Source organism: Dipodomys ordii, unplaced genomic scaffold (assembly GCF_000151885.1).
Source record: "Dipodomys ordii isolate 6190 unplaced genomic scaffold, Dord_2.0 Scaffold23, whole genome shotgun sequence".
In the NCBI taxonomy this organism is placed as follows: Eukaryota; Metazoa; Chordata; class Mammalia; order Rodentia; family Heteromyidae; genus Dipodomys; species Dipodomys ordii.
The window spans coordinates 1,713,263-1,734,979 of NW_012267239.1; the positions used below are offsets into that span (position 1 = coordinate 1,713,263).

Consider the following 21,717-nt stretch of genomic DNA (forward strand, 5'->3'; position numbering starts at 1 on the left):
AAAACCGGAAGTGGCGCTGTAGCTTAAGTGGTAGAGCGCTTGCCTTGAGCTGAAGAGCTGAGGGACAGCGCCCAGGCCCAGAGTTCAAGCCCCACAACCGACAAAAAAAAAAAAAAATCTTCAAGTTGGGTATAGTGGTTCACATCTATTATCCTAGCTACTCAGGAAGCTTGATTGGGAAAATCATAATTCAAGACCAACCCCCCATGCAGAAAGTTCATCTCAAACAATAAAAATATGGATGCAGATAGAAAGGGGAAACAAAGGAGGAGGCTACAATGCTTGATAAGAAATGCACTCATTATCTTGCCCATGTAATTGTAACCCCTCTGAACAGTATTTTCACAATTAAAAAAAAATATGGATGCAATGATGTATGCCTACCACATAGTCACATAGAAAGTATAAGTGGGGGGGCTGAGAAGGTGGCTCAGTGGTAGAGCACTTGACTTGCATGCCTGAGGCAGCACCACATAAGCAAAAAGAAAAAAGCCTGAAGTGGCGCTGTGGCTCGAGTGGTAGAGCGCTAGCCTTGAGCTGAAGAACTGAGGGACAGCGCCCAGGCCCAGAGTTCAGGCCCCACAACCGGACCAAAAAAAAAAAAAGAAAGTATAAATGGGGGGCTGGGAAGGTGGCTCATGGTAGAGTGCTTGCCTTGCATGCATGAGGCCCTAGGTTCGATTCCTCAGCACCATATAAGCAGGAAAAAAAAAAAAGCTGGAAGTGGCGCTGTGGCTCAAGTGGTAGAGCGCTAGCCTTGAGGTGAAGAGCTGAGGGACAGCACAGAGTTCAAGCCCTACGACCGGACCCCCCCAAAAATTTTTTTTAAATAATAAAAAAATTTTAAAAATAATAAAAAAGTTTAAAAAAAAAAGAAAGTATAAATGGGAGAACAAGTTAGATAGAGGAAAAAAAAGACACTATTTGAAAAACAAAACAAAAAGGGATGAGAGATGGCTCAAGTGGTAGGCGCCTGCCTAACAAGTGCAAGGCCCCAAGTTCAAACCCCAGTACTACTACTTAAAGAAAAAATAATGATTATTCATGTTATTAAAAAATGTAATAACAGGGCTGGGAAGGTGGCTCAGTGGTAGAGCGCTTGCCTTGCATGCATGAGGCCCTGGGTTCGATTCCTCAGCACCACATAAGCAAAAAAAAAAAAAGCCGGAAGTGGCACTATGGCTCAAGTGGTAGAGCACTAGCCTTGAGCTGAAGAGCTGAGGGACAGCACCCAGGCCCAGAGTTCAGGCCCCACGACTGGACCCCCCCCCAAAAAAATGTAATAACATAACAAAATATCAGGGACCTGAAGAAATGATATAATGATTAAGTTAATCCTAAGTGAAAACAAAAAGACTCAGTGATGGGAACCTGGTACAGTGGCTCATGGCTGTAATTCCAGATATTAGAGAGGCAGAGATAAAGGGATTGCAGTTTGAAGCCAGTCCGGGCAAAAAGTTGTTGAAACCCCCATCGCAACAAAGAAGCTGAGCATGGTGGCTCACACTTGCCATCCCAGTTATGTGAAAGCTGTAAGTAGGAGGACCACAGTCCAAGCTAGTCAAGGGGAAAACACAGGAGATCCTACCTGAAAAAAAATAACTAAAAAGCAAAAGGCGGGTGGAGGTGCGGCTCAAATGTAATAGCTCCTGCCTGGCACTGGTGCTCATGCCTGTAATCCTAGCTACTCAAGAAGCTGAGATCTGAGGATCGCGGTTCAAAGCCAGTCAGGGCAGGAAAGTCTGTGAGACTCTTATTTCCAATTAAGTACCAGAAAACCAGAAGTGGCACGGTGACTCAAATGGTAGAGCGCTCGCCTTGAGCTGAAGAGCTCAGGGACAGTCTCCAGGCCCAGAGTTCAAGCCCCGACCAAAAAAAAAAAAAAGTAATAGTCCCTGCCTAGTGAGCACAAGGCAGCCCTGAAGTTAAACCTGATCCTGCTCCCCACCCCCAACCGCCCGCAAATAAGAAAACACTTGGGATATATTGTCCATAACCAAGTGAAATAAAGTTTATGAAGAGGTAAGTATTTTTTTTCTGTTTTTATAGATATTAAGATGCTCTTTGATTGCATAGCTTTTTAAATAGACTAGGATAATCAAAAGAAAGTATGTGAAGGATTCCACTAACAACTGATTATTTCTTTCATAATTAGGTATTTAAGGACTAATGTCAGCTGTCATGAAGGTTTTGCGGGAAACCCATTGCCCTGTCTGTGAGCCCCTGAAATGCATTCTGGGACAGCATACCTGGCCTTTGCAGCAGAGGTCTTCTCTCATGACATACCTCTTCCCTTCCGGTACCCTAAAGCCCTGTGGACCTCTAGACTATTCTCTTTCTCCATGGCTTCCTCATGCCCCTGCCACCCTACATTCCCTAGCACCCTCCTCCTACTAGTCAGTCCCCATTCTTACTTGGGTCTGGAGAGGTAGAAACATTGTCCTCTAGAGAGTCCTTATTCTGGGTCCTAGGATTCATATCTATGGAAAGACAAAAACAGCTTGTTTAAATGAAGTTTTCTCTGCAAAAGAATTCTAGAAGTTCTGGCTAATAAAAAAAGGAACCAAGTACCAATTCTGAGATGAGTATTTCAAATGAAAGTAAGTGAATGGAAGAAAACATTGAGTAATCTCAAATTGGAGACTGAGCCAGATTTCAACTCTGAGGGTATCAACACTACTCTGCTCAATGAGACCTTCAACACAACATTCCACTACTTATTTTAAGAAAATGGATGCACTCTAAAGTCTTTTCAGCTAATTAGAGCAATCGTTAGTAAATAGAAACTGACCTATTTAAATGTAGTATGCTCATCATTTGCTCTCATTTTCTGGAATTCTACTTCTCCCAATCATGGCTTTCTAGAATGTGATCTTAGACACCAAAACTGGCTACTTTAAACAGATGAATGATCTGAAGATCAAGGTTCCAAGCCAGCCCATGCAGAAAAGTTCCGTGCGAGTTTTTTTTTTGGTCAGTCGTGGGGCTTGAACTCAGCCTGGCACTGTCCCTAAGCTCTTCAGCTCAAGGCAAGTGCTCTACCACTTGAGCCACAGCACCACTTCCCCCATGAGATTCTTACCTCCAATAAACCACTCAAGAACCAAAAGTGGCGCTGTGGCTCAAGTGGTAGGGTTCTAGCCTTGGGCACAAAGAGGCTCAAGAACAGCAATCAGGCCCAGAGTTCAAGCCCCAGAACAGGCAAAAAAAAAACCAACCAAACAAACAAAGAACAGTATAAAACTGACACATTAACTACAAAGTTAAATGATACAGTAAAAATACCCTCAGCAAACCTTGGCTATCTATGAAAAGAAAGCTGAAGAGGGTGGGGGGAAAGGATTTATGAGAACTTGTGCTTTTTCCTCTAAATATAAGAACTAATATTCATAAATTCCTTGTGAAATCTTTGGTGGGGGGGGAAAACAAGCTACAACCTATGAGAAAGTATTTGAAAATTATATTATCTTACAAGACTCATATCCAGAATATGAACAAAAGTCTTAAAACTCAAGAGGAAGAAAATGAACAACCCAAAAAGTAAATGGGCAGATTGGTGTAGGCTCTCCAAACAGCATATAGAATTCTAATGAGCACATAAAAAGATGCTTGGCCAAGCGCTAACGGCTCATGCATGTAATCCTAACTACTCAGAAGGCTGAGATCTGAGGATCCAAGTTCAAAGCCAGCCCAGGTAGGAAAGTATGTGAGATTCTTATATCCAATTAATCTTCAAAAAGCCAGAAGGGAAGCTGTAGCTCAAGTGGTAGAGAGTGCTAGCACTAGCTCAGAGACAATGCCCAGGCCTGAGTTCAAGCCTCAGACTGGCATTTACACGCACGTGCACGCACACGCACACGCACACGCACACACACACACAAGTACTACATATTACCAACTAGGGCAACTGTGACTCCTCAGTGCTGTCTCTAATAGATACATACACACATCTTATTTTAAGGAAAGAGCAAGTTAAAGAAACACTGAAATGGCTTCTAGGAAGCCACTTACACACTGCTTCCATGCAGACTTTTGGTCTGCTTCTGTAATGGCTCTGCTTTTGAAACTTTATTCCATTAGAATATGAAGAACCCCAATAACCAAGAGGTGAAAGTGAGAGATGATCCATAACTTTGCTCAAACTCAACATCTAGAAATGAATCCTCATTCTTAGAGGTCCAAGCCAAACATACAACATGAGGAGCCAGCTGAGATGTCATCTCAGTTCTTCCCGTCAACATCTGTCCAGAGTTGAGCAGTCTGAATGTGTTCTCTGATTATAATCATCAAGACCAAAAATAGGGACTTGGTGTGGGGTCTTCAGGTTGACACTCAAACTTAGATCCAGAAGCGAGTGCTGTAGAAAGTTGTTTCTCCTCTCTGGGCTACAGAGATGGCACTTACTCATAGAAAACTGAATCCCCTTTGGATGAATGAATGAAAGGACTTTTCCTCTATCCTCAGTAAACTCAGATTTACTTTTTCTTCCCTTTATTTGCCAGTACCACAGACTGAACTCAGTGCCTTTTTGCTAAGCTGGCACTACTGCCAGCCCAGGTTTTGCTGGTTATTTTGGAAATAGTCTCTTGGCCCCAAAAGACAATTTTCTAGATTTCAGCCTCCAAAATATCTAGCATAACTTAACTGGCTTCAACCACTGGTACCTGGCTTTGATTTACTTTTAACTTTAACACCCCTGACAAATCTGTTTCATGCACCAAATAAATATTCAATACAAAACACCAAAATGCAGAATCAGAGTCTTATCATCAAAGAGAAAGAAAATATGGCAATACTTTGTTTTCTTTTTCAAAATTATCTGCTTCTAATGAAGAGATTGACATGAACAAGTCACCTAAACTGGTATTCAGTTAAAGACAGAAAGGATAGTAACCTGGGGATGTGGCTTGGTGGTAGATGTGTGCTTATTAACATGTACAAGGCCCTAGATTCAATCCCCAGCAGTAAAGGAAAACAAAAAAGATATGTCTGGGGATGTAGCTCAAGAGACCTGGGTTCAGTTCTCAGTACCACAATAAAAGGAAGGAAGGAAGGAAAAAGTAAGGAAGAAAAAGAAAGAAATTAAGTGGGCTGGGAAGGTGGCTCAGTGGTAAAGTGCCTGCCTTGCATGCATGAGGTCCTGGGTTCGATTCCTCAGTACCACATAAGCAGAAAAAGCCAGAAGTGGCACTGTAGCTCAAGTGGTAGAGTGCTAGCCTTGAGCTGAAGAGCTCAGGGACAGCAGCCAGGCCCAGAGTTCAGGTCCCATGACCAACAAACAAACAAAGAAAAAAAAAAAAGGAAAAGGAAGGAAGGAAAAAAGGGAAGGGGAAGGAGCATAAAACCATCTGCCTAAACCCACCAACTGCTGGGCAGCACAGTGAAAAATAATTGAAGAGTCCAACTTGAAGCCCCCACCCACAGTGCTGAAAATGAAATTCCACAAAGCCAAGAAGGAGAACCACAGACACTACTCCTGTGAATCATGACTCATACATGAGTCAGGCCCAAATGCAGGAGAGTCTGAATCACAGTCCAGTACCTGTGGTGTACAAACTGTCCAAGCCATGGGAGGTGAAGGCAGGGTCGAAGGTGAGGTTTCCTGTGCATTTTCTGTTTGAGTAAAATGTTCATTACTTGTGTATTTAGACTCATAATATCCCAAAACAGGGAGGTTATATAGCAATTTCATCCTAAACAAACCCAATCTATAATCCTGATAATAATTCTGTAGATGTTTGTGTCTATTATGCAGATGAAAAACATAAGGCTCAGTAATGTCTGAAAGCTCAACTCCAAAGGCCAGGATTACAGGTCTGAGCACTGAGTCTGAACCAGGTGAAAGTAAGATTCTGAATATATCTTAAGCAAGATCTGACATTAACTGGTCATTGGTAATAAAAAAACAAATAGGATGGCTTCTGTGGTTCATCAGCATAACTGATCAGGTAGCCTAGGATCAAACTGGGGCGCTCAATTTCCATGTGGCTATGGCCACTTCTTGACGATCCTTGATCTCTTTGAAAACACATGCTGTAGGTTATAAGGAGACTGGACAAGGATAAGACCCCATTTTACTACCCTCACTAGAAAAATAATCCAAGGAACTCACAACTTTTAAGAAGCTAAACATTCTAGAACATATATAGACATAGTTAAACACTCAAGAATCAATGGTTCCCACTCAGGAGGCTGAGATTTAAGGATCAGTTTGAAACCAGCCCAAACAAACATGTAAGACTTTTACCTCCAATTAACCAGAAAAAAGCTGGGACTGAGGGCTTATGTAACAAGAGCACCAGCCTTGAGTGAAAAATACAGACAAGAGCTCAAAGGCCCATAGTTTAAGCTCTAGTAACAGCACCAAAAACATAGAAATAAATACAAAGCATTCAAATTCCAATTAAACAATAATTTCATGGGTCATTAAATGCTTCTCAAGTGATAGTCTTTTTTTTTGTCAGTTGTGGGGCTTGAACTCTGGGCCTGGGTACTGTCCCTGCGCTCTTCAGCTCAAGGCGAGCGCTCTACCACTTGAGCTACAGCACCACTTCTAGTTTTCTAGTGGTTTATTGGAGATAAGAGTCTCACGGACTTTTCTGCCCGGGCTGGCTTTGAACTGTGATCCTCAGATCTGAGCCTCCTGAGAAGCTAGGATTACAGGCGTAAGCCACCAGCACACGGCTGATAGCTGTCTTAAAGTAAAAATTTATAAGCCAAGCAAGCACTAGTGGCTCACACCTGTAATCATAGCTCCTCAGGAGGCTCAGATCTGAGGATCATAGCTCAAAGCTACCCTCCCTGGGCAGCAAAGTCCATGAGAATTTTTTTTTTTTTGCCTGAACTCTGGGCCTGGGCACTGTCCCTCAGCTCTTCAGCTCAAGGCTAGTGCTCTACCACTTGAGCCACAGAGCCACTTGTAGCATTTTCTGCTTATGTGGTACTGGGGAACTGAACCCAGGGCCTCATGCATGGAAGGCAAGCACGCTACCACTGAGCCACCTTCCCAGTCCTCCATGAGACTGTTATCACCAATTAAACACCAAAAAGCTGGAAGTAGAGCTATTGCTCTAATGGTAACATGCTATCCTTGAGTGCACAAGCTCAGCGACAGGACCGAAGCCCTGAGTTCAAGCCCCAGAACTGTCCCCAAAATAAAAATGCTGAGGGCAGAGGAAGCAGGAGGCTTTGAGTTCAATCCTCAGTGCCACAAATAAAAGGGAACTGAGTATATCCTAAACAGAGGGATTAGACTATGAAAGGAATATGGGGACATAGTTCTTTTCAGAAGCCATAAGCAATAGCTGGAATAAGAACTATGCTCATATATATTAATGACAGTAACTCCTAGTTGATGAGCACTCTCCATGTATGTCCAGCACTGTCTTAAGCTTTTATATGGGTTGTCACATCTAATATTCCCAAGTACCCTCCCCTCAGAGAAGAACTTGATACACACAGGGATTAGGTTACTGGCCGAAGGGCCTCACTGCTCATTAGAAGTGGAGGCAGGCCTCACATCCTAAGATTCTACAGGCAGCCCTTTACCTACATGTAATGCCATGTTGAAGTGGAGGCAAGTGAAGATACAAAGGGAGGCAGGAGCCATGTGATGGCTGACATGACAAGCCAAGAAGAGTCTCTGGAGGGTTTAATATGTGGGAAAGAGAATTGGTCAAAGTCACATTTGGAAATTACTCCTCAGTGACAGAAGATGAATCAGAGGAGATGAGAACAGAGTCATCATTTAGCAGGTAACAGCAATAATCCTGGCAGAAAACAGAACTTGGTAACATGCATCTGTAAGCTCAGCATTTGAAAGTGGAGGCAGGAAGGACTGAAGTTGGAGGCTGGCCTGGGCTGCATAGAGTTTAAGCTAGCCACAGCACCATTGTGATATGCTGTCTCAATCAATCGTTCAATTAATCAATTGATGATCAGTCTTTGCCAGAAACAAGTGAGGCCTGAACAAAAGCTGTGAGAAAAGAGCTGAAGAAGCAACGAAGATAAAATAGCAAACTGAGGGAGGATGAAGGGAAAAGAAAGGTTGGAGAATGATGAGACATAAGGTTAGTAGACAGCACACTAAGGATGAGGCACCCAAGCAGAGAGGTTCATTAAGTAAGCAGACTTAAAGCTCAGGAGTTCAAGAGGCAGAAGGTGGAGTTACAGACCCTGGTTACAGTAAATGCTTTCTCAACGTGTGTGTATGCCAGGAAACCATAGCCAAGAGGATATGATGGTGTCATTTGATGCTCTGCCCTAACTATCCCCAAACAAGCCCTCTCTGAAAGCTCACTCTTCCACACAGGAAATCATAAAATTCCAAAAGACACATCCGGTAACGCATCTGGTCTACTGACCATCTTTGGTAGATCTCATGCTGCTAACCATCCAAATCTGTCATTAATTCCCTCTCCCTGCTAGGTCACCAGTGAAACTAGCTTAAGGTGTAGACCAGGAAGCCCAAAAGCAACCCTCACAGAGCAAGTCTAATCCCCAAAAGTTCAAGTTCAAACTTTAGGTTTCCTAACAAAAGGGTCCTTTGGTTGAGCAGAGCAGTCGAAATGTTGCCTTTGTGACATTTGGAAGATACTTTAGAGTCTGGACAGGTAGCATTTGAGGCACCCTGAGTGCGTGGGGCAGGAGAGCTCAGGGAGAATGAGGCATGGGAAAGAGCAGCCAGGGAGAGAATAAACACTGCCGTTGTGGGTGGATTGCTTGATTAAAAGCATACAGGCAGGGCTGGGAAGGTGGCTCAGTGGTAGAGCGCTTGCCTTGCATGTATGCGGCCCTGGGTTCGATTCCTCAGCACCACATAAGAAAAAAGAAAAAAGCCGGAAGTGGCGTTGTGGCTCAAGTGGTAGAGTGCTAGCCTTGAGCTGAAGAGCTGAGGGACAGCGCCCAGGCCCAGAGTTCAGGCCCCACGACCGGATCCAAAAAAAAAAAGCATACAGGCACTACTTTCTTTGCTTTAAGCTTCTTCATAAAGCTGCAACATTTGATATAGAGGGGGAAAAAAAAAAGCAGAGGGTGGGGAAAGTCCCCCCTCCCCTCTGTCTCTGACTTGTCCATTGCCCAAATAATTAGTGTCCTCTGGGAACTAAGTGTATCTTAAAGAAAGGCACTTATCCTGAGTACAAGTTGGGGAGGGGCAATTGGGAATAAAATTCCACTGGGGGGGGGAACCTTACAAAAAATTATTTATCTTGGGGCTGGGAATATGGCTTAGTAAGCTCGGGGTTTGATTCCTCAGTACCACATACACAGAAAGAGCCAGAAGTGGCATTGTGGCTCAAGTGGTAGAGTGCTAGCCTTGAGTACAAGAAGCTCAGAGACAGTGCCCAGGCCCTGAGTTCAAGCCCCAGGGTTGGCAAAAAAAAAATTTTATACACACACACACACACACACACACACACACACACACACACACATATATTTATCTTAATAACAGACACTACTAAAAGGACACTACTCTAAAAGGAGTACTTGCTTCGATCTGTACAAACCTATATTCCCCTATACCACTAATGGCACTCTTGAGGGTAGCAGTCTCAGTCAGGATACTTGGCTACCGGTGAAAGAGATTAGATTAGTATCATCTTTCCATCTGTGGGCATTAAGTTGCCTGGGTATAAAATATATCATGCATTTAGATTTCCCTACAGGGATGATCAGATGTCTCATCTAAGAGATATAAATAGATAATAGATATAAAAGTGTTTCAGCAAAGAGTAAACACCAAGTTCATACTCCACCACCCATGATTTGTACTTGAAATCTTTTCCTCCCATTCTCCCAAAGCAAACTGTACCCTTTGAGGCTGAGATGCACCTCTCTAAGCCACCATGTTACCTTCTCCTTTCTGAATAACTGAAACCATGCCCCTTTGGGCCTCTCCTGATTTAATGAGAATGGGCTTCTTCCCTCACCCCCAACATCTAAAAATTCCTCTAAGACAGAGACCACTCCTGCTTGGTCCATATTACCCTCAACACCCACAGCCCTCAATCATGACTCCCCCGCAGAAGAATGGTAAATGTGGCCTGACCAACATGTTCTCAGCTAAAAATGAAATGTGCAGCCCATTTATAATTCCATGCATTATACAGCACTGCTTCAAAATAGGTCACCCAAAATTGAGGCTCAAATGATCCCAAAATAGACATGGCCCTGCTTCTCTGGCCCTTGTGTCACTTCTAAATGTAAGCCTGCCCTGAGCCTCCCAATTCTATTACCTCTTGGATGAGTTACCTGCACCACTGTTGCTAAGCAGGCTGACAGAAAGCTCTTCCGTTGCACTGAAGTTCAAGAAAGACATGCCGTCACCAGGCTGGCGGGTAGTGCTGTGCCTGCAGAGAACAGAGCCCAGCCACTAGGCTTAAAGCACATCATCACCTCTTTTTCCTGATTACCCTGTACCCTGGAGGGAAAGGACTCATGAAAAACAAGCCTGAATATTTAGCTACACAAGCTGGCAACCCTTGGTTAGTTATGACTTAAGACATCAGGTGGTGATGCGCTGTGTGCCAGCTTTAGCCTTCTCCCTGGTACCCTGGTTGCTTTCCCACTGTCATGTCAGATTACTTGCCTTTTGTCTGATGGCCTTCCTACTACTAATAAGAAAGGATGCGGGGTGCTGATGGCTCATGCCTATAATCCTAAATTCTCAGGAGATCCAAAGATTGCAGTTCAAAGCCACCCCCGGTAGGAAAGACCATAAGACTCTTATCTCCAGTTAACCAACCAAAGAGCCAGAAGTGGAGCTGTGGCTCAAGCAGTAGAGAGCAAAAGAGTCAAGGACAATGCCCAGGCTCTAAGTTCAAGCCTAAGTACCAGTCAAAAAAAAAAAAAGGGGGGGGGCTGGGAAGTTGGCTCAGTGGGAGAGTGCTTGCCGCCCATGCATGAGCCCCTGGGTTCAATTCAGCACCACATAAGCAGAACAAAGCTGGAAGTGGTGCTGTAGTGCAAGTGGTAGAGCGCTAGCCTGGAGCTGATGAGCTGAGGGACAGCGCCCAGGCCCAGAGTTCAGCCCCCACGACCAACCAAAAAGGAAAAAAAAAAGCATGTGAGGTACTTGAATAGATATACCAAAGTTAATATGGCAGAATAGGGAATAAGGCCAGGCTCTGTTTAGTGTCCTTGTCCATATGGCATATTTGAAAGAGGGACCAAAGACTGCTCTTTGCAAAGTGTGTACTAAAGTAACTCAGGAACAGAGAGTCAGGGCTGGGAAGGTGGCTCAGTGGTAGAGTGCTTGCCTTGCATGCATGAAGCCCTGGGTTTGATTCCTCAGCACCATATAAGCAGAAAAAGCTGGAAGTGGGGCTGAGGCTCAAGAGGTAGAGCACTAGTCTACAGCTGAAGAGCTGAGGGACAGCGCCCAGGCCCAGAATTCAGGCCCCACAACCAACAAAAAAAAAAAAAAGAAAGAAAGAAAGAAAGAGGAACAGAGAGTCTGGGTATTACCTGAGCTCATGTTTGTCAAGGCTTAAATGACTTTCTTCTTACACTAACTTTTAGCTGCCTTGTAACACATTCAGAGCTCTGGTTCTCAATGAGTTGTTTCTATAAGCACAGGCCTTGAGAAATTCTGAACTCGACAGTGTAATTTCTCAATGACCAAAATGATAATAGTAATAGAAAGCCTGCCCAAAGCAGCAGTATGAACCACATGCCTCAGCACACCAGACTCCAACTCTTTTGTTCTCTCATTTTTCATCTTGTTTGAGGTTTGGAAGAAATCTTTGCTTGAGGTTTACAAAGTGTAACCTCAACATATAAACGTAAAAAGCAGGGCCTAGATTGATAATACAGGCAAAAATGTCTGGTTGTTTGTCTTGTACTTTGCCCAGGGACAGGACTGACACTATTGACAAAGGAAAGCCCAGATCTCATCTTCTCTTTTCTTTGTCAGCTGACTGTTTGCACATTGTCTTGGCTTTCAAAGAGTGTTCTCAAGTTACCCTCCAGAGCCCTGTGCACGTCCTCACCTTCCAGCAGCTTCATGATATGCTAACTCCAACAGCTCTGCAGAGGAGTGAGTTGGGTCCCTTTGCCCGCTGCCCTGCAGCTCCGCCATATTCTGCCGGGTCTGATGATGAATCTGGATGGCCTCTCCGGATGGTCCTACCCAGACAAAGAACCTCTGAGCATTGTTCCCACCCATAGCTAGGGCTGCAACTGACAGCAACCTTCCATGTTTCCTGCTGCTGGATACAGGTGTCTGAGATAATGAAGAGCACACTGCAGAGGAACATTATACAGGGGACTCCCTGGCTGCCACAAAGGACACTTCCTCCTCCAAGCAGGACCCATCTATCAGAGGCCTACTGTTTATCATTCTATTCAGTTTGTGAAGAATATTATAGCAACCAGGAGCCCATGACTCACACCTGTAATCTTAGCTACTCAGGTGGCTGAAATCTGAGGATTACAGTTCGAAGCCAGCCTTAAGTCCTTAAGACTCTTATCTTCAATCAGCCACCAAGAGCTGGAAGTAAAACAATGGCTCAATGGGTAGGCTACTAGCCTGGAATGAAAGAGCTAAGGAACAGTAAACAGGCCCTGAGTTTAAACCCCAGAACCAGGCTAAGAAAAGAAGAAAAAAAAAGAATATTGCATATTTTAGGGGCCTCTGTCTCAAGTATATCAAAAGAGACAGAGATATTGTGGATAAACACAACTATAGAAGGGTTAAATCAAAGTACACGAGAAGGAAACATCACATGATTCTGTTAATACTTAAGAAAATAACAAGTATGACTCTATGAAGCAAGAGATATATAACTGCAGAGTAGAAGAGATCAGAATTAGTCATGTGCAATAAAACGAGCTTCCTAGAAACAGAGACATTTTTGAATTATTGAACTTAAGAGGGATTGAAGGAAAGGCCATCTGAGTAGAAGAAATAAAGGTATGCAGGAGACCAAGAGAGCAGGTGACAAAGGCAAGAGCCTGTGAAAATGGAAAGGAAGAGACACAAGGCTGAGTTGCTCAGCAAAGCGTCTTTGGATTTAGAGGGTTAGCCAGGCAATAGGATAAACCAAGTCAACAGTGGTTGGAGATTGTATCTTACTGATGACATGAAGCGGGAAGGACGAAATGCACAGAAGCAGGAAGATCTCAAAGGAAGAGCAACCAAGAGAAAAAGATACCAGAAAGAAAAGAGTAATAATAATTAAAGCAAAGATAAAGGGGCAAGAGTGATTTGGGAACCATACCCAATTATAGCCAAATGAACCAGCTTGGGTTTCTCATTTATTTAACTTTTAAACAGTAAAAACAAAAAGTAAGTACAAAATGAAATAACCAGACATTTCTAAGTCTTCAATAGGATGGTCTCAATGTTTAAAAAAAAAAAAAAAAAAACCTGTCCTTACAGTTAAATGTATCTGTTCTTTCCAGGCTCAGCAAGAGCCCATTAACTGAAGTTTAATTTTAGCTACAGCTTTATGAAACCTTACTGCCATCTTCTTAAGGACAGAACGGTTCAAAAAGGATGGGCTGAAGGAACTGTGATTAAAAATAACTTTTTCTTCAGTTGTCAGATACCTTTGAGAGAAAACAAAGCAACAGAATTATATAACCAAGACAATAACATAACTATTCAAAAAAAAAAACAATGGAGGGGAATGAGCATCAGTTAAGTCTTAAGATAAAACACGGTCCTTTTCAAACAGAAGAAGAAGGAAAAAAAAAAGAAGTTGTGGGCTGGAAAGGTGATGGTAGAGTGCTTGCCTTGCATGGATGAGTTCCTAGGTTTGATTCTTCAGCACCACATAAGCAGAAAAAGCTGGAAGCCCTGTGGCTGAAGTGATAGAGCGCTAGCCTTGACATGAAGAGCTGAGGGACAGCGCCCAGACCCAGAGTTCAGGCCCCATAACAACAACAATAACAAAAAGTCCTTAATGTTAACACAATTAACTAGTCAATGCCTATTCCCAAATTATGTCTTCAAGAATCTTCACTCCCCGATAAGCAAAGTAGGTATGGTTACTGGTGGGGCCACAAAGGTTGACAGAAGTTGAGGCACTGACCATTGACCACAGCTGACCAAGGAGAAGAACTCCTAGTCCAGCACTCTATCCTGAGCTCCCAACTTACCCACAGGAAATGTGTGCATCCAGCGCCTTCTGTTAGATGTGAGCTTCATGGGCATTCGTGAGGGGGCAAAGGGGTTAATCAGTGCTCGCTGGGGTGTGTAAAGACCAGGTCGGACATGAAGCATGGACTCTGCACTGCCCACGTGGAACCTCCCTGGTGCACTGGAGTCGCGCTGCGGTGGCTCCATCATGTTCTCTAGGACATCTGCCAAGTAAGCATGGAGTTGAGGCATAAAGACAAAGCACAAAGCTACAAGGAAATCAGAACCAGGCAGACTGGTAGGCCGACAAGAATTGTTGGATATTATAAATACAAGCAAGTGAGAAATAGGTGAAAATGTCAAGACATTAAAAAAAGTGAAATATGTTTACTTTTGAAAGATTCCAGAGAGAAGGATTATGATTCCTAAATACCTGGCCCAATGAAGCCAGACCCAAACCTGATGGGGAGAGACAAGTATCTGAACTAGATCCAATGACTCCATCAGGGGACTTAAGTTGTGGCCTTGGGGATGGAGTGAGTACATTCTCTATATGAGAGGAACAAAAAATAAATAAACAGGTGGATCATACCTGTAATCCTAACTACTCAAGTGGCTAATTTCTTAGGATCATCGTTCAAAGCCAGCCCAGAGGAAAAGTCCCTAAGACTGTTTTTTTGTTTTTTCCTGGTCATGGGGCTTGAACTCTGGGCCTGGGTGCTATCCCTCAGCTCTTCAGCTCAAGGCTAGCACTCTACCACTTGAGCCACAGCACCACTTCCAGCTTTTTCTGTTTATGTGTTGCTGAGGAATCAAACCCAGGGACTGATGCATGTGAGGCAAGTACCCTACCCACTGAGCCACCTTCCCAGCCCTCCTAAGACTCTTATCTCCAATTAACCACATACACACACACACACACACACACACACACACACACACACGCACGCACACAGAGAAAGAAAGAAAAAGAAAAGAAAGAAAAGAAACAGAAGTGACTATGGCTCAAATGGTAAATTGGCAGCCTTGAGGGAAAAAAAGGTAAGGGACAGCACTTATCCCAAATTCAGGTCCCAGTACCGGTAAAACAAACAAAACTATAAAAGACTACAGTTTTTGACCAGGCAAGATTAAAAATAAAAAGCAAAAGAGCCAAGCAAGGGCTGGGAAGATAGCTCGGTGGTAGAGTGCTTGCCTTGTATGCATGAGGCCCTGAATTCAATTCCTCAGTACCACATAAGCAGAAAAAACCAGAAGTGGCGCTGTGGCTCAAGTGGTAGAGCACTAGCCCTGAGCTGAAGAGCTGAGGAACAGCACCCAGGCCCAGAGTTCAGGCCCCACAACCAACAGCAACAACAACAAAAATAAAAAAAGAGCTGGGCACCAGTGGCTCACGCCTATAATACTAACTACTCAGGAGGCTGAGATCCGAGGTTCGTGGTTCAAAGCCAACCTGGGCAGGAAAAGTCTGACTCTTATCTCCAATAAACCACTCAGAAAACCAGAAATGGTGCTGTGGCTCAAGTGGTAGAGTGCTAGCCTTGAGCTGAAGGGACAGAGCCCAGGCCCAGAGTTCAAGCCTCATGACCAACAACAACAACAAAAAAGTTTCACAGAGCCAGGTGTTAGTGGCTCATGTCTGTAATCCTAGCTACTCAGGAAGCTGAGATCTGAGGATCACGGTTCAAAGCCAGCCTGGGCAGAAACATCCATGAGACTCTGATCTCCAATAAACCACTAGAAAACTGGAAGTGGCACTATGGCTCAAGAGGTAGAGCACTCGCCTTGAACTGAAGAGCGCAGGGACAGCGCCCAGGCCCCTAATTCAAGCCCTGTAACCAACAACAACAACAATAATAAAAAAAAACTATTTTACATCATCTCTAGATGACTTATATATCTAACACAATGTGAGCAGCTGTCATGCTGTATTGTTTAGAGAATAATGGCAGGGAAAGCAATTTGTACATTTTCAATAGAGGCATAGGTTTTTTTCTAATACTTCAATCCACAGTTGGTTGAATCCATGAGTGCAAAAAGAGTGATATGGAGTCCACTGCACAGGACACAGACTGTTTTAAGTGTGGCACAAATAAAAATGAAGAGGAGATAAGCACACCCTTTTGTGCCTAGCTCTAAGAAAAACTCTTCATTAACATAAGGAAAGATATATAGTTACAGTGATAGAGTGAAAGGTTAGAGACAAAATGGTATGGTTTACATATACCCAACATCTAATGTGATTACTATTCATTGCACAGGCATGAAAATCACTCAGAAATGGGACTCATACCCCACCCAGACCACTTCCTGTCACTCCCATGCCCCACCATAGCAAGTAAACTGTCCCCAAATCTGCCCTGATCTGGCTGTGCACTCTGACCTCGGGTGCTGGTGTAGCCCAAGGAGCTGCTGACTTCATACTGGTGCAGGTGAGGATGTGGAATCATCAAGATGTTGGCACTCTTGCCTAGGGAGCTGTCATCAGAAGCCTGACTCCTCACTTCCTCTGTGGGCATTGCACGACTCTGCAGGGAAGGGCTAGATGAGACGTCACAGGAGCTGATGCTTTTCCGGTGATGATTCTCTCGCTCCCGCACAGACCTGCCAGGCAGGAGACAAATTACCGCTTAATAAGGGATGTTGTCTTACCTTGAACTAAAACTCCAAAACCCACCACCAGCGCAAGTGACTTAGGAAACCAGTAACAAAAACTCCAATATGATATATCAGTGAGAAATACAAGATACTAGGCCTTGGCCAGCTTAAGATATCATGTAAGGGGGGGTGGAGAGGAAGGGGTGGAGAAAAGAATAGAGGGGAAAGGGAAAACAAGCTAGTTCTCTACTAACCACAGTTCTAGGATCATAGTGTAAAGAAATGATTGCTCCCCAGGTGCTGGTTGCTCAAGTCTATGATCCTAGTTACTCAGGAGGCAGAGAACTAAGAACTGTGGTTTAAAGCCAGCCTGGGCAGCAAAGCCTGAGAAATGCTTTTTGCTGTTGGTGGTGGTCATGGGGCTTGAACTCTGGGCCTGGGCGCTGTCCCTCAGCTCTTCAGCTCAAGGCTAGTGCTCTACCACTTGAGCTACAGCCCCACTTCCGGTTTTCTGGTAGTTAATTGGAGATAAGAGTCTCACAGACTTCCCTTCCTGGGCTGGCTTTGAACAGAGATCCTCATATCTCAGCCTCATGAGTAGCTAGGATTACAGGTGTGAGCTACCAGAGCCAGGCCTTGTGAGACTCTTATCTCCATTTAACCACCAAAAAAAGCCAGAGGTAGAGCTGTGGTTCAATGATAGAGTGTCAACCTTAAGCATAAAAGCTCATAGACGTACCCAGGCTCTGATTTCAAGCCTCAGGACTAGCACCAAAGAAAAGAAAAGAAATAAAGAAGTGATTGCTCCAGTCTGAGTTTACAGCTCAATCTCGTTTCACTGAAAATGGGATAAGGAGACATCATAGGATGCAAGAGAAAGTACACAGGAGTCTACTTGCCCCCAAATTGGAAACAAATTTTAATCAATCCTCTAGTGATAACAACCAGTTTATAGAAAATCCAGGAAACATTACAGGAAGCAATCAGGAAGAAATGTGAAATAGACTGTCATTAGAAACAAAGAGAAGATAACCAAATATGATGTGTAGATCTTCTTTAGATCCCAACTCAAGCCAACTGCTAAAACATTTGTGAAACACTTGAGAAATCTGAGCGTGGACTCACTATTAGAAGACATTAGGTCATTAGTCTTAATGTTGTTTTAAGTGATAATAGCACTGTGATCATTTGTTTTCTTTTCCTTCCTTTTTCTGCTCTGTGTGTGTGTACATGCATACTAAGTATTGAACTCAAGAGTCCTGCACACACTAGGCAAACGCTCTTTTAGATTCTTATTCAAAAATCAGTCACCAGTGGCTCATGTCTATAATCCTAGCTACTCAGGAGGCAGAAAACTGAGGATCATGGTTCAAAGCCAGCTTGGGCAGTAAAGTCTGTGAGACTCTTATCTCCAATTAATGACAGAAAAAGCTAGAAGTGACACTATGGCCCAAGTGGTAGAGCGCTAGCCTTGAAAAAAAAGAGTCTAGGACAGCGCTCAGGCCCAGAGTTCAAGCCCCAGGATTGGCAAAAAAAGAAATTCTTATTCAAACTGGGAACCATGGTATGTACCTATGTTCCTAGTTTTTTGTTTTTGGGGTTTTTTTTTGGGGGGGGGGATGGTGTTTGTTTTTTTTCTAACAAAAAGGACTCCTTGAACCCATGACTTTGAGGCTGGCCTAGACAATATCATAGAACCTCATCTTGGGCCTGGGAAGGTGGCTCAGTGATAGAGTACATGCCTTGCATGCATGAGGCCCTGGGTTCAATTCCTCAGTACCACATAAATAGAAAAAGCTGGAAGTGGCGCTGTGGCTCCAGTGGTAGAGTACTACCCTTGAGGTGAAGAGCTGAGGGACAATGCCCAGTCCAGAGTTCAGACCCCACGACTGACCAAAAAATTAAAATTTAAAAAAAAAAAAAAACCTCATCTTGGGGGGAAAAAAAATAAAAACAGAAATGTTTACTGAAAGCCAGGCACCAGTGGCTCAGTTCTGTAATTCTAGCCAGGAGGCTAAGATCTGAGGATTGCAGTTCAAAGCCAGCCTGGGTAGGAAAGTCCATGAGACTCTTATCTCCAATTAATCATCAGAAAAATGGAAGTGACACTGTGGCTCAAGTGGTAGAGCACTAGACTTGAGCTGAAGAGCTGAAGTATAGTACCCAGGCCCAGAGTTCAAGCCCCACACCAACAACAACAACAAAAAAGATACCCATGATCTACTTGAAAATTCTCCAGCCAAAATTTAAAATGTAGAAGTGATGAGGCAACACTGGCAACATGATGATAACTGGGACATTAGTCAATTTAAGTATGACTTATCTGAAGTAGAATAGACTGAAGTAGAAAGTTCAAATAGTATAATTCTTTAAAAATGACTAAGTCAAAGCCCAGCAAAATAAGTACCAGGAATTGGGCACTTGTTTGAAATTTTTTATGTTTCAAAAACAATACTCTTATTAAAACCACAAAACTCAGCCAGGTGGGCTGGGAAAGTGGCTCAGTGGTAGAGCGCTTGCCTTGCATGCCTGAGGCCCTGGGTTCGATTCCTCAGCACCACATAAGCAGAAAATAAAAAAGCCAGAAGTGGTGCTATGGCTCAAGTGGTAGAGTGCTAGCCTTGAGCTGAAGAGCTGAGGGACAGTGCCCAGACCCAGAGTTCAGGCCCCACAACCGGACCAAAAAAAAAAAGAAAAAGAAAACTCAGCCAGGTGTTGGTAGCTTACTGCTATAATCCTAGCTACTGAGATCTGAGGATTGTTACAGTTTGAAGCTGCGTGGACAGGAAAGTCTGTGAGACTCGTATTTCCAACTGCCACCAAAAAGCTAGAAGTGGAGGTGTTGATCAAATAGTAGAATACTATCCTTGAACACAAAAGCTCAGTGGCAGCACCCAGGACCTGACTTCAAGCCCCAGGACCGGCACACACACAAAAATTTCCCTAAGAGTAAAATCTGAAAAATATAGTAGGAAGGTAAAAACCTCAGAATGAAAAGGTTAGACTATCAGGAGGACTGCTCTTCTGGCATTATAGATGTTTCTTTCCTTCTGGAAGGATTTTATCAAGTCAGAAAATAAAGAGAGCCAGAAAACAAATCTCAAGTGGTGACTATATGTTCTTTACTTCAACATAACTTACTTCAACAGCAAATATTTGGGCACCCACATACACGCTTAGCCATGAGCAAGAAATAGAGATGTTCTGAGTAGGCAGGCATGGTCTGAAGCAGGAGGATCACTTGACCCCAGGAGTTTGCAAACTGCAACATAGTAAGAGTTCCCATCTCAAAAAAGTCTTTAAATTGGGCTGGAAATATAGCTTAGTAGTAGAGCCTCTGTCTACCATGCCCAAGGCCCTGAGTTCAATCTTGAGTACCATAAAATCGAATAAAGATTCAGAAGAAAAGTGTCTAAATAGCTACTACTGAGCTCAATAAGTAGCACCTATGTGTAATGGAGCTGTTTTTAACAAACTTGTTCTAGGCTCTAAACATTCTTTCTGTTGGTGGTGGTGGTGGTGGTCGTGGGACTTGAACTCAGGGCCTTGGTGCTGTTCCTGAGCTTTTTGCTCAAGGCTACTGTTCTGCCACTTTGAGCCACAGCTCCACTCCCCCAGTTTTTTGGCGGTTAATTGGAGATAGGAGGCTCACAGACTTTCCTGCCCAGGCAGGCTTTGAACCTCAATCCTTAGACCTTAGCTTCCTGAGTAGCTAGGATTATAGGCATAAGCACCAGCGCCTGGCAAGCCACCAGCGCCCAGCATATTCTTTTGATGAAATATTAGGACTAGATGAGGGAAAAGGACAGGAAGCAATCAATATAACCTCATTTGCTACATAAGCAAAAGATAGGCAGGAGGCATGGTTCCTCAGTACAATACCTGCCTAGCAATTAAACTTCAGTATTGCCAAAAACAAATTGAAAAAAAAAAAAGAAGAAAGAAAAAGACATTATTGTTTTAGTCAGCAATCCTCAAACTTGTAGACTAAGGAAATGGAAACTGGAAAATGGACTCTAAATATCTGATCAACTGAGAAAAAAATAAACTAAAATCCTATTTCACATGTTCATAAAGAAGAATTTCTACATAAATAACTGAAAATAAAATCCAAGACTATCAGCCAAGTATGGTGGCTCATATTCTCTAATGCCAGTGGTTAGGAGACTGAGGTAAGAGAATTACAAGTTAAAGGATAGCCTGGAACTCTCTCAAAAAAGTAAGGGCTAAAGCTGGGAATGTGGCTTAGTGGTAGAATGCTTGACTAACATTCATGTTGCCCTGGGTTCGATTCCTCAGATTCCACATAAACAGAAAAGGCACTGTGGCTCAAGTGGTAGAGTGCTAGCCTTAAAAAAGCTAAGGGACAGTGCCTAGGCTCTGAGTTCAAGCCTCAGGACTAGCACCAAAAAAAAAAGTAAGGGCCTAGGATATTGCTCCAGTGGTAGACTGCCTACCAACCAAGTATATGGTCCCGAGTCCAAAGCCCACACTATAAAAAAAAAAGCAAGCATCTAAAACTATCATGAATATGAAGAAAATACAAAACACATGTCTAGAATTTGGGGTAGAAGACAGTGAGGGTTTTCTTAATACAAGATCAAGAAGTTAATAGGTTGTTAAATATAACAATCACAATTAAAAACTGCTATATAAACCAACACAGAACAACAAAAAAATGTGTCAGTACTAGGGCTTGAACTTGAGGCCTGGAAACTGTCCCTGATCTCTTTTGCAGAAGGCTAGTGCTCTACCACTTGAACCATGGCTCCACTCCTGGCATTTTTGGTGATAAGAGTCTCACAGATTTTTTTCTGTCCAGGCTGGCTTTGAACCTTAATCCTCAAATCTCAGCCTCCTGAGTAGCTAGGATTATAGGCATGAACACACCTGGCAATAGAACAAATTTTAAAAGTATAACTTAAAGGAGGAATAGTTCTTGCCTTCTGGGAATAACAAAACTAATAGAAACTCTGAACCTAGGGATTTGTATTATTGCCAGCCCAACGAGAGGAAAATTCTGGAATTTGTGA

The 21,717-nt window shown here is 43.4% G+C and overlaps 1 protein-coding gene across 4 annotated transcripts in view; it reads right to left on the bottom strand.

Moving 5' to 3' along the window:
* Nucleotides 1-21,717, bottom strand: part of Depdc5 (DEP domain containing 5) — a 135,404-nt gene that overhangs the window by 64,019 nt on the left and 49,668 nt on the right. For 3 of the 4 annotated variants that reach the window (XM_013014493.1, XM_013014492.1, XM_013014495.1), the window contains exons 21-25: nt 16,470-16,690; nt 14,107-14,310; nt 11,994-12,129; nt 10,255-10,352; nt 2,415-2,480 (exon numbers count right to left, since the gene is read on the bottom strand). In XM_013014493.1, coding sequence (XP_012869947.1) covers nt 2,415-2,480; nt 10,255-10,352; nt 11,994-12,129; nt 14,107-14,310; nt 16,470-16,690 — 725 coding nt within the window. The remainder of the gene's footprint in view (nt 1-2,414; nt 2,481-10,254; nt 10,353-11,993; nt 12,130-14,106; nt 14,311-16,469; nt 16,691-21,717) is intronic. The other variant, XM_013014494.1, reaches the window with a different exon arrangement.